Genomic DNA, 12,549 nt, shown 5'->3' with positions numbered 1-12,549 from the left:
GGTGCGGCTTGATTTTCACTTTTGCATCCTGTTAAAATTAAACCAGGCCTGGTCAGAAAACATTTATGTAATTCATCAAATCTGAGTGGTTATTAGACTATTTGTTGTGAAAAAAGAGACGGCGACAGATTAAAGAGTGGAACCGGCCCATAGTGTGACATTAAAAGTAGATTTTTCACTTTAAAAACGGAACTAAATCTGTCCAGATGTGCAGCTTCTTGAAACGCAAACACGATCCACAAACACTTGGATAAATATCTGCATGAATCGTGGCTCTGCTGCGTAACTTTATCTTCCTCCCGTCACAACAGATTCCTTCCTGCAGGTCTGATCCTGATTCAGGAGTCGGTCCAGTTTCTCTTTAGATAAACGCTCCATGACGGCGCTTCAAGAATGTTTCAGACGACGTACAGCCATCAGCGCATTAATAATCACCGTGTATCAAAAACCCATCAGAATCCTTGTGTTTAACATCATGTTTCACAGAGGGGAGCATAAGTATCCAGTTTGTGACGGAGCCCAGGTTCCATTCTAAACAGATTGTGTTCTTCTGTGTCGTATCGGATCCTGTAATGAGAATCACATGGAGTTTATGAAACTTCTTCTCTTGTATTTTATGGATCAAGACTGAACAATGTACCAGCAGATCTTTGCACAGTTTTAATTTATGCATATAAAAAACCCTTTAAGATATTGTGAAACCCTTATTGCTCTTGGCTGAGATAGAAAAGTCAACAGAACATGATGAGATTGCACCACTTCAGGCATGTTTTGAGTTTCATATCTACTTGTTCTGAGGTGGATTAAGGTCAGAGCATCAGGAGATATGGTGTGAGATGATTATTATTATTTCTTCACCATTAATGTCACAAAGCTGGAAGAGTCACTGTTTTAAAAGAAGCAATATGTAATAACTTGTAGTAGAAGCATCAAACTGGCAGTTAGAAAAATGGTCTGTAACTTTCCTCACATTAACTCATGCACTGGACTCACGGTAAATGTGACATTTCTAGTATACTTACTGCTTTTTTTCCTGCTGTTTGATAATTGACAGGAGCTGGATTTGTTCTGCCGATAGACTGCATGTAAAGATGGACGAATCCTCTGTGACATCATCCCTAATTATGCACAACTTTAAGCCGCATTGACATTAAAGCAGGTGAGTTAAAATTAACATTTTTTTTTTTCCAGACTGTGAACTTGTTTATTTCTGCTGTAAAGTTGGACATTTTTACATGGCGCTCTATGGGGATTGACTCACTTTTGGTTGCAGCCTCTAGAGGGCATTTTAGGAACAGCAACTTTTTGGTGCTGCATTTTATTTATTTTTTGCTATTTCTTTGTGCCCTTTTCCTCTGCTGTGGTGAAGATTTAGGGCCACCAATTGGTATTCTTAACATACGAAATGCATAGAATATTAGTTAAATTGGAGATACAGCTGTCGTTTCCTGTATTTTTCCAAAATAAAATGGTACAACGGAGCATTTTTGCAGCCTTAACTTTGGATATTACTTAAAATTTCGAAATAATGCTTAGTAATACTAGTGCACATACTATGAAAACAAGTTATCATTAATATATATATACTAATCATCGATTCATAGTCAGCATTTTGGGAGAAACTAAATGCATTTTCAGGTTAAAGCTGACTGCTGCTTCCAACTTAGCAGATGTGTTTGTGTGAAATAAATAGAGACAAAAATAGAGACAGTTAGCTCTCATGAGGAGTTAAATTCTAGTCTAAAGAAGCTATTTTCTAAATTTAAATAATGTAGATTTGGAGTTTTATTGGTTACACTTTTCAAACTGGTCAAAACGAGCCAATGGAGAAGAGTTTTGTGTTGATTGTCATACCATAAATAAGCTTGTGTTTCTCTTGGAGAGCGCTGTTGAACAAATTCTGTCTTTCTTCCTATTGCAACATACAGTAAATAAACAACCACCACAGGGTTTCTTATGCTTTTAGCAGTTTTTTCAACCTAAATTTCTGTATAAATACCAAAATCGTACTATTTCTGATGACTTACTTCGAGAAATATAATAAAAAATGTGTTTAAATGACAAAAGAAGCCACTGGATGCTGTATAAACACAAAACCAAAAGGCTCAAGAACTTAAATAGCAAATAATTGGCATTTAAAAATGTAATTCTCCAAATGAGAATAAACCAAAGATGTGAAAACGAAAGTTTGACCAGTTTGCAGCACTGAACAGTGTTTATTCTTCACCAGATTCCACTGAATCCTGACCCACACTTCACCTTAATGATATAAAAAAAAGCACGACTTTCTTTTCCACCTGAGAGCTGCAAAGTTTCATGGAGTTCCTCATTAAGTCACGATGGGAACTCGGTGGATTTTTAATGTTCTTCAGGGTCGCAGTTCATTTTATTCAACATGTTCCCATTTGTGTCAGAAAAAAGCAAACCTACATGTTAATTTAACCCCGACCGCAACGTTTGTCCAGCGTTGATTTAGAATCCAGAAAGCTGAATTTGAACCTTCTTTGCATAATTGTGGAGGACGCATTATGAATAATTCACTACAAGTTAAATGCTGCACAGTTCCAAACGCTGTAATAATATCTCTGTATTCACTATCACTAACCTCCGAGTGATGAATCACACCAGCGAACAGCCGGCACGAGGAGCTGGAACACTTTGTTTACCGACCGAAAACAGTGTTTTTCTGCAAAAACAACGAAGCTCCGTCTGCTGTCGTCTGCAGCGCTGGAGGCTTTCCTGCAATCTGCCGAGCATCTGATTGTTATTTAGGCCTCATTGTGCCGTTATCATGATAAAAACGCGGCGTTGGAGCCCGAGGGCTCCATAAAGAAACCCAGAGAGGTCTAAATTGAGAGCATGACTGACATCCGTCGCGATGTCGGCGCGAAGGCTGTAATCAGAGCTGGCTCAGTAGACAGAGGGAGCATCAATCCCTGTATGAGGAAAAAAATAAAAGAAATCTGGCACAACCTCAGAGCTGGAGGGTTCCACACAATAGGAGGACAGAACTGTCTGCTCCACTTACTTTAAAACCTCGTGCATCAGAAAAGGAGGATCGCGCTCAAAGACGGGATTCACAAACAGAAAAGTCCCATCGATGGTTGAAAACGATCCGTTCTCAAGATGGAAAAGTTGGACAAGAGATTACAGATATATATTTTGGCTTTTACTGTTTTTCATTCTTAAAAAGCATCAGTGAACTCAAGGTTTCCACCGAGAATATTTTATTAACTTAAGTGCAGCAAATACGAGAGCTCAAACTTTCTCCATATCCTCAATATGATTTAAAAAGAAGAGTTGTATTAAAAATAATTTCCTGTAAGGTTGTCATGAATGAGCAAATTATCTCTAGGGACCAAAAATTCTTTTTTTAATCAGACTCCAGTCATGTTTATTTCTGCTGCAAATTTGTACATTTTAACATGGAGCTAGTGATTGACTCGTTTTTGGATGCAGCCTCGAGTGGACATTTGAGGAACTGCAGTTTTTGGCTCTACATTATTTTTTTTGCCATTTCTTTGTCCCCTTTTCCTTTGCTGTGACGAATTAGCACCACCAACTGTTAGTCTTTATGACTAAATGCATAAAAAAGTTGTTTTTTTTCTTAGAATATTAGCTAAATTGCAAAACTTTTGTCATTTGCTTATATTTTGTTACTTTGAAGCTCAATTTTCAATGGTTGTCTGACGGCTAATTCAAAGAAATATTCACTTTACAATAAATAAAAGACCATTTTCCGAAAATATTCACATGACCATTCAATTTAATAAATTATGTGTAAAAACACGTTGTGTTTTAGCTTCTATAAAAACCGAAACTGGTTTCTGGACAAGGCTGTACACGTGTTTATACTGTAGCCTTGTTTATATGCGTTTTACGCATATTTCTGTCAGAGAGAAGTTGTGCAGTTTAACCTGGAGCTCCATGGGGATCGACTCAGTAAAAAAATAATGCATTTAATAGTACCTTCCTCAGTTCCCTAATTTCTGCCCACTGCTAAAACCAATGAACACTCCAGCCCAGTAGGTGGCGGCAGTGAACCTAAAGTCTGTTTTCCAGCCGTGAAGAAGATAAACACTGAGAGGTGTCAGCACAGAAATGTCAGACAAACATGGCGGCTCGGTCACAAACCTTCTCTTCTGTTACAAAAACTGTTCAGCACAAGGTATTTCTGAAAGCATGTAATAATAATAATAATAATAATAATAATAGATTTTATTTATAGACGCCTTTCAGAACACTCAAGGTCACCGTACAGAGAAATAATCTGCTGAATCTGTCCTGGTTTTAGTTTAACAAGGGCTAGTTTAGTTCAACGATGGCTTGTTTAGTTCACCGAAGGTTAGTTTAGTTCAACAACGGCTCGTTTAGTTAAACAACGGCTAGTCTAGTTAAACAACGGCTAGTTTAGTGAAGCGATGGATAGTTTAGTTTAATGCAAGTTACTTTTGCGATGCGTCGGACTTCCGTTCCTGCGCTGCATTAGTATAAATGAAGCTACTTTATGCAAATGAGCTCTGGGGCAACATACCATGCTTTAGCTAGGACAGTCCTGGTAGCGGTTAACGGTGTAGCCATCCCATAATAGACTACTTTAGAAGACGCTGAAAGTGCTTTGGAAAAAATCTGGAAATGTTGAATAAATTGGCTATAATGCCAGTTTGAGTTTGCAGTAATCTGTGAACGTGGAAAACGGATAAAAAATGCAGATAAATAGAAATGAAGCATAAACATTTTAGTTGTTTAAGTTAACATCTATGTCTATTTATCCATTCAGTCTCAAACAACATTTATATGAACTGAAAAACTTCACTTTTTGTGCAAAAATGCAATTAATTACAAAGCCTCTAATTAATTAGATTCATTTCTTTAATCGTGTCTCACCACATGAAACACGGTGTCCTTCATACAGCGTTTCATATCACCAGGCTGCTCTTTAATGGTTTACTGCAATTTCAAAAAAAGCTCATCGGTCTTTAGAAGAACACATTTCCAACCGCCTTGACGTTGTTCTGCAGTAAAATTATCTTAATTTAGCGTCGCCTGTGATTCCATCCATTATTGTGAGTTGTGGCTGCAGCTCCAAACCCTGATTTAAGACTGGTATGAAACTACATGGAGCACGAAGAGGACGTGTGTGATTATGGAAGCATCTGAAATGACTGGATGTTGTTGGTGTTTGACCGCTTTATATCTCCACTTTTAGTCTTTATCTTCCACTCTCCATATGATGAAGGTCTTATCCCAGCTCCTGCCTCCTCTGGATCTGTTTGTCCTCCCTCTAGAGGGCAGTGTTTGAATGAAAGAGCCTCCATCTGTCAGCACTCATCAAGTCTCTGAGGGACGCCAAGAAACTTTAACATCACTTTATTCAAACCAGATACTTCAGATTCTGGTGAAACACATTAGCTAGATACAAATGAGGAAGAAGGGAGGTGTTAGAGAGGTGGATGTCTCTACTGAGAGTTTTATTAATGTCTAATTAATGAAGAGATGAATGATTAATCTGTGTACAGCCAAACATTCAGGCTTGTTGGAGCAGTGGAACAAGCTGCGCCTTTATGAGCTTCAGTCCAAAATAAACCACCTCGAAGATGCTTTTAGAGACACGTAATGCTGCAGAGAGAAGACGCATTTCTACGTTTTATTTCCAGAGAAAGTTGCGTCTCCCTTTCCTTCTCTGCATCTTAGTATTTTTTGCACTTTTTCCTGTATTTTCTCCCTCCACTAAAATCTTCTCGTCTTTCCTCACCTTTCCTCCCTCTCCTCTCCTGTCATCCAAACCCTCCTCCTCCTTTCCCTCCTCCTTTCTCAATGAATCTCACCCAGGTTCAACCCCTCCCACTGAGCTCCTAATTGTCAGCCCTGACGAAAACTTGCGTAACGCTTAAATACCGTGCGCGCCTTGTTGTTGCACTGAGAGTGGAAACTTGTTCCAAGCGGGGCATCTTCTTGTGCGTCTTTTTTTCCTTTCATTTTTCCTCCCTTCTTTTTTCCTCTGCGCGCGTTTTGGGTCTTTTTTTTATTCCCGACCGAGCAGCATGCAGGTGTCTGTGGCCCTCCTCGTCTCCAGCGCGGCGCTCCTGCTGCTCCAGGGATGCTGCGCCGCCGTCAAGGGATGGAAGGAATTAAAAAATGATGCCACGGAGATTTTACCGGAGTACCGGGAGAACGCGCGGACGCCCCAGGAGGCGATGCTGCAGGCGGCCGGCGGCAACAGCAGCAGCAACACGGTGAACAACCGGGCGAAAAGCGGCGGCAGGACGGGAAACACGGTCATCTACAGTAAGTATCCTGTCATTATATGAGAAATCCTTGATTAATTCTTCATAATATGTGGTAAATGAAATTAAAAACAGCAGGTTTATAATGACTTATGTGCAATATTGTAATTTTTCTTGCGCTTTAATTCGGAGTTTGGTGCGTAAAAGTGCTCAAATTCACATTAAAGCTTCTTAAATGCGTAAAAACATGTCCAACAAAACGTGCATCTGTTGTATTTTATTGTCAGCGACCCGTTTGTCCGTGGACAAATGCGTAGAAACGTGTCATTATATTTATCTAATAATCCAACTGCAATTTACGCACGTTTTAAGCACATTTTAAAATCAACTCCTACCTAAAATTTGATTTTTTTTTCTGACAAGAATAGATTTTTTGTGCATTAAATATTAAAAACTTGTGACTCAGTTGGTTTATGCTTAAATAGAAACAAATGGTTCAGGAATCTTCACTTAAAAGCTCAAAAATATCAATTTAATCCCACAAATGTTCCTGATATCAGTCACATTTTGTTTAATCGAGGCTTAAGGAGCTTTTTTTCTATTTTAAAATAGAATTTTATGCTAAATGTGGGATTTCTAGGCTCCCCGCCTTAGTGGATTTCTCTTTCTCAGCACACAGAGACAACATTGTGCTTCGTTTTCACACCAATTCCCTGATTAGGAGCAGTGGAGCTGTGTGGGCAGAGTGTTTTAAAGCAGCGATGACGGTGAGCAGAGGGGCTCACATTCTTTGCGGTTTCTTCCCCGACACATCTTGAAGCTGAGACGCATCAGGGGCTTTTTCACTCGCTCTTCCAGGTTGTTTCCTTCTGTCTTCATACTATTAGTCAAGCTCTACTTACGGAATAACTATTTGATTGCAACAACATGTCGTCCCAAATAGAAAAGCCCCACAGTTTGTTCTTCAGAAGGGGGGGGGGGGGGGGGGATGTCTTTGGGGGTTTTATAGAAATTGCTTTTTAAATGCAACACTGCCTCTGACAATGATTCCCACCTGTGTCCAGGAAGGGTTGCTCATGTTCTGATTGAGCGGGATAATCTCACGCTCGCTCTCACGCGCTTGGGACGGGTGGTGGAAGTGGAGTTTGTGCCTTCGCTTAATCACGGATTCTCAGATCAGAGGAGATGATTGATTAGATTAGAGGAGCAACAGCTGACTGGAGGGAATTAGCGAGTCACGGTCGGTTAGTGGGACTGACTTTTTTGTCTGTTTTGAGGATATCACCACCGAATTAAGCAACATCTCGTGCTTAATTCTGTGTTCGCCTCCCAAAGAAGCGATGGAAAACACACCGGAGGCAGAAATCTCCTGGATGATTTGGTCACGGCGGCTTCTTTGACCTCCCTCCAGTCCTCTCCCAAGGCTTGAACAGCTCACACAAGCCCCACAATAGTCCAGTGTTAGATCCCTTTTTTTATATATATATTTCTCCTTTTCTTTTACAGGCCACCCTCATTAGTAATATTTTGTCAGAGTGGCAGCAGAGAGGAGGAGAGGAAATGTAGTGGAAAAGATTAAAACACACCAAGTTGCTTGACTTTTTTTGGTACAAACCGCTGCCCAGTGAGTGCTGTAGGCTTTGTTGCACCACTGTGGTCCTCTCGGCCGCAGAATAACACTATATCAGGTTCTCATGGTGGAAGGAAAAAAGAGAGGAAGTCACCTCACATAAATCCTTTGTTCAGCCCTTTTTGCAAAGAAAGCCACAGAGGAAAACAGATCCCTCTCCGAGCGTATCATTTCTTAACCGACGCTTCTTTTGCCCCTTTTTTACGCACGGCTTGTAAAAAAAACACGGCCGATAACTCACGCATGGGGCTGTTAAAAAGCCGAGGCTCAAATATAGGATTTCAGGCCGAGTGTTTTGTCTCAAATCATTCTGGCAGATGTCCAGTTGTGCTGCCTTAAAATAACCAGACAGCTATTTACTCTTCCATCACCACATACATTTCCTGAGGGCCAGCGGAGAATGCCAGCGTTCCCTTCCAGCCCAAACCTCCGCTGGGTTTGATTGAGCTGTTTAATGGCCCTCTGGTCTGGATTTGCTATCAGCTGATTGCTGCCAGCTGGATTTCTTTGTCAAGCTCCGTTTGTCAGCTAATGATTAGACCATGAATCAAAATCAGAACCCCTGATCGGATCTTAAACCTTCACTTAAACGGACAAATTGCTGCGCTGAGTCGAATTTATAAAAGTGTGTTTTTATCAGCTTTGTGTCTCGTAATGCGGTCGAGTTTAAATGAAATGCTGCCTCCAATTCTGATTTCATCTGGATAGCGTTTGTTTTTCACTCTAAAAACCAGAACAAGTGAAGTAAAGTCGACTTTACTCTGACTCACAAAACGTAGACGGCGGGTAGAAAACATTTAATGCATCTTTCTGCTCACGTTTTTTAACATTACGATGGGAAGCAGCAACCTAGACGATAAAGGTCTTTGCAGCAGCTTGTGATTGTTGGTGAATTATCCATTTTAATGATAGTAATCATCTTTCTGCATGCAAATGTTACAGTATTATGTTTTAGCTCCACCCAAGACAACAGTGATTGTGATTTAAAGAAATACAAATGCACTTTTTTCAAAGTGTTTTCCCTGATTGTAGCAAAATAATAAGGTGCAGTCAGACCATTCTACACAGTGTTGTCGAGTTGATATTTAACACTACCTTTCAGTAAAAATCTACATTTTTTTAGCCAATGTCAATATTGCCGCAAGTCGCAAGGTGATGAAAAGCCTCCTCCATGTGAAATTAACCTTTCCCTTAATCATTTGAATGTCGTATATTTACACGTGAAAGCTTAAAATGCATAAAAATTACACGCCAAATGTGCCAGAAGTGGCTTGCGATGTATAAGCATGATATTAGATTAGTTTTTTACCTTGTTAACATGTCTGTATTGGTATTTTTATATGCTATAAACCCCAACATGAGTGAAATTAGCAGATGCCTCCAATACCGAGCATTTAAAGCCTTGAAACTGAAGTTTACTGATTCTAATCTCAAAAATATTAAGATTCAGACTTCTGGAGTTTCGTACATAACAAACTTGGAAACCTGTCAACATGCAGGGTTGGACTCAGTTTCTGGTTCTGACATCTGTGACAAAAGTAATCCAATATTTCAACTTGACATTTGGTACTTTGGAGTAGTTGTAGAGCGTTTGAGCAGAGTTGAAGGTGAGCTGGTGTGCTCGAGTTAAAGCTAGAGACAGGAACCATGTGGGGTCATTTCTGAGACATTTTAAGACATGAAGGGATTAGTTTGACGGAATAAATCTCATAAAAGGGTAATTTTGACACCAGTAGATGAGTTTTTAGGGATTAAATTGAAGTAGTTTATCAGAATAATGTTAATTTCACTGTGCAACACTTCAAACTCTTTGAATGTTAACTGTGATATCTTGTTCTTCCACCAGGTGCCTCCGAGCTGAGCTGCAGGGAGCTTCGTTCGACCCGCTACATCACCGACGGATCTTGCCGCAGCACCAAACCCGTCAGAGAGCTGGTGTGCTCGGGCCAATGCCTCCCGGCCCACCTCATGCCCAACTCCATTGTCCGCGGGAAGTGGTGGCGGAGCAGCGCCTCGGACTACCGCTGCATCCCGGCGCATTCCCGGACGCGCCGGGTCCAGCTGCAGTGTCCCAGCGGCAACACCAGGACTTACAAAATCCGCGTGGTCACCTCCTGCAAGTGCAAGCGCTTCAGGCCTCACCACAACCAGTCGGTGGCCAAGGAGGTGCCGAAGATGCAACGCAACAAGAAGCACAGTCGCTTGTCTCAGGATCGGAGCAAGAACAACACGCCGCTGACGGGAAACTCGTACTGATGCGACCCGGAGACGCATCCAGAGACCGAAGCACACTCATACGCACGCACGTTACACCATACCAAACATATCCCCTCCGGATAGGAAGGGGGTGCAAGAGAAAAATTCAAAGCGAGAGCGAATTCATAAGCTAGTTGCTGGGCTGATTTTTAAGTCTGTGTTTTTCAGCCACTCGTCAGCATATTTGTGAACTTTTTTTTTTGCTTATTTGCATGACAACATGAGTCGGCGCCACAACGGTGTCCGGTCAGGAGATGTAGCATCACGTTGATCCGATCGCTCCAAAAAACAAAAACCTCCCCGGGCTCGGTTCTGTCCTCCACCCAAAAGCAAAAGGAGAAGTTCCTCCCAGAGGCTTCGGCAGAACATCTGTACAAACATCCAGCGGCTCCGTTTAAGGCTGAAAAGGTGTATCCTCGCTCCAGAGTGGTTGTAATCCGGAGATGGTGGCAGCTCGGGGGTCTCCGACGGTGGGATGCTGACAGGTTTCTAGAGGCCCCACGAAAGGCTTCACTCATCGGGAGGAAGACCTACAGCGATCTCCGACACCTGCCGGGTAGCGGTAGAGCCTTTCCCAGAGCAAACAGAAAGCAGTCCTGTTGGCAGGGGCATTCCTGTGACTCTTAATTACCTAAATGAGCCCATTCCTGTGTTAGGACTTGAGTCATAAAAAGCCATTTCCTCCAGCCAGTTCCTGTTTGCTGGATCCACACACACACGAAACAGAAAAAACCCCCAGTGCACATGGCGTGTAGGAGGCATCAGAAAACGTTATGCTGTTACCTAGGGGCAGAGCGCTCTCCAACACACCCACACTGGAATTTCTTTTCGTAGCGATCCAAGCAGAGCAGCGATCGACGCATCGGCCGCCAAAAACCCATCTGTTGTGTCAAGCCTGCGGGATTCACGACACCTTCCACGCCTTCCTTCTCCGCAGCCCGTGCTGTAAATAGCTCAGACAGGAAAAGACAGGCGCAAAAATAACAAAACGAAAACAGTAATTCAGTTGTTTCTATTGTAATCATCGTGTTGACTGACGAGGACGAGGAAGCGAAGACGGCTCGACCTCCTCCTGCCCTCAGATTGGACCATGAAGAGTCATGTTTAAGCATAATGTCGGCACTGCGTCGTTGTTGTTGTTCTCTGGCTTCTTTATTTTTACCCAACTGTGTGTTTGAAATAGCAACTGGAAGGGGTTTTGTGATTGTACATATCATACCTGTGTGGTCTTCTGTTGGAGCGAGGCAGGGCTGCTTTCTACAGACACTAAGAAGGACTCGTACAAAGAATGAACTGCATATTTATTTTTTATTTTCCACATTTAAATTATTTATGCAACCTTTTGTAGTTAAATGATAGCCATTATTGTCATATAGTATGATAGAGACTTTGGAAGTGAAAAAAAAACTGTACAGTACATGAATAAAGTAAAGGAAGATATATTTGAAAGAGCTGGCTTGTTTGGCATCATTTGCATTTTTTGCGGTTTATTCATTACTAGTCATATATAAACAGGTGTTAAATAGCTTTAAACTTATTATCATGTAATTCTGTGCAAATATGAAGGGGTTTGTGAGCTTCTATAAATGGAAGCTGGTGAAGTTTTGACGGTCAAACACTTAATTTTCTGCATTCTGGCGGGTTTTTCTGCACCAACTTTTGCTTTTTCCGCATCAATTTATGGTATAAATATCTTTATAAGTGCAGGAAACGCTAGCTAATGATTCAGAAAACAAATAAATGAAGGATTTAGAAGCAGAGTGGTCCAACCCACTTTCTGCAATTTTTTGGAAAGATGGGTTCAAAATTTTGTGTTTTCCAGAATGGTCTAACATGCCACTGTAACACTGTATTTGGGTTGTGGGTTAGACCATTTTGCCACTAAAATCTAGACCATAAAATATTACAAAACATATATAAAAGTCTGTTTTTTGTAGGTTAGACCACTCTGCTTCTAACACTCTCAAATATGAGTCTAATTATGTTTTCCCACAATAGATTCAGTGCTTTTATAAGTCTTTAATTCACAGACTTTCAGTAAAAAATTATGTACTGAAGAAAAAAGACCCATCTATTGTTATGTTTGGTTTGTGAATGGACAAATGCAAATATTCTAAATAATAATATCTACACCACTGCTGGTATTCAAACCCAGTAAACTAGAAAGATGTTTTATTATTTAAAAGCTAGTCTATTACACATTTTCTAGATATTTGTACTTCATTTCTTCCTTGTCAAAAAGCACATTTCAGATAAGAACAGTGTTATTATTCCAGGACAAGTGAATTATGAGCAGTTGTAATTGCATTTTCAGATATCTGTCAAAGTCCAACTCTCACTACCAGCCACAATTATGGCTCCAGATATCTTCTATTTGGGGTATCTTAGATTCTCAAATTAAATTTTAAGAGGTCAGAATGACATTGACATCTTAAC

At 40.8% G+C, this 12,549-nt stretch overlaps 1 protein-coding gene across 2 annotated transcripts; it reads left to right on the top strand.

Annotated features, from left to right (window-relative positions):
• Nucleotides 1-304: 304 nt before the first annotated feature.
• Nucleotides 305-11,562, top strand: sost (sclerostin). Of its 2 annotated transcripts, none has more exons than XM_051939779.1 (3): nt 305-1,159; nt 6,044-6,288; nt 9,704-11,562. In XM_051939779.1, the coding sequence occupies exons 2-3, from the start codon at nt 6,045-6,047 to the stop codon at nt 10,111-10,113; spliced, it is 654 nt and encodes a 217-aa protein (XP_051795739.1). In that variant the 5' UTR covers nt 305-1,159; nt 6,044; the 3' UTR covers nt 10,114-11,562. The 2 variants fall into 2 exon arrangements, with proteins under 2 accessions (XP_051795739.1, XP_022054973.1); XM_022199281.2 differs by having other exon boundaries at nt 5,833-6,288.
• The last annotated feature ends 987 nt before the right edge of the window (nt 11,563-12,549 follow it).

This window comes from Acanthochromis polyacanthus, chromosome 19 (genome assembly GCF_021347895.1).
Source record: "Acanthochromis polyacanthus isolate Apoly-LR-REF ecotype Palm Island chromosome 19, KAUST_Apoly_ChrSc, whole genome shotgun sequence".
Classification (NCBI taxonomy): domain Eukaryota; kingdom Metazoa; phylum Chordata; class Actinopteri; family Pomacentridae; genus Acanthochromis; species Acanthochromis polyacanthus.
This window is presented reverse-complemented; position numbering and strand designations above follow the sequence as displayed.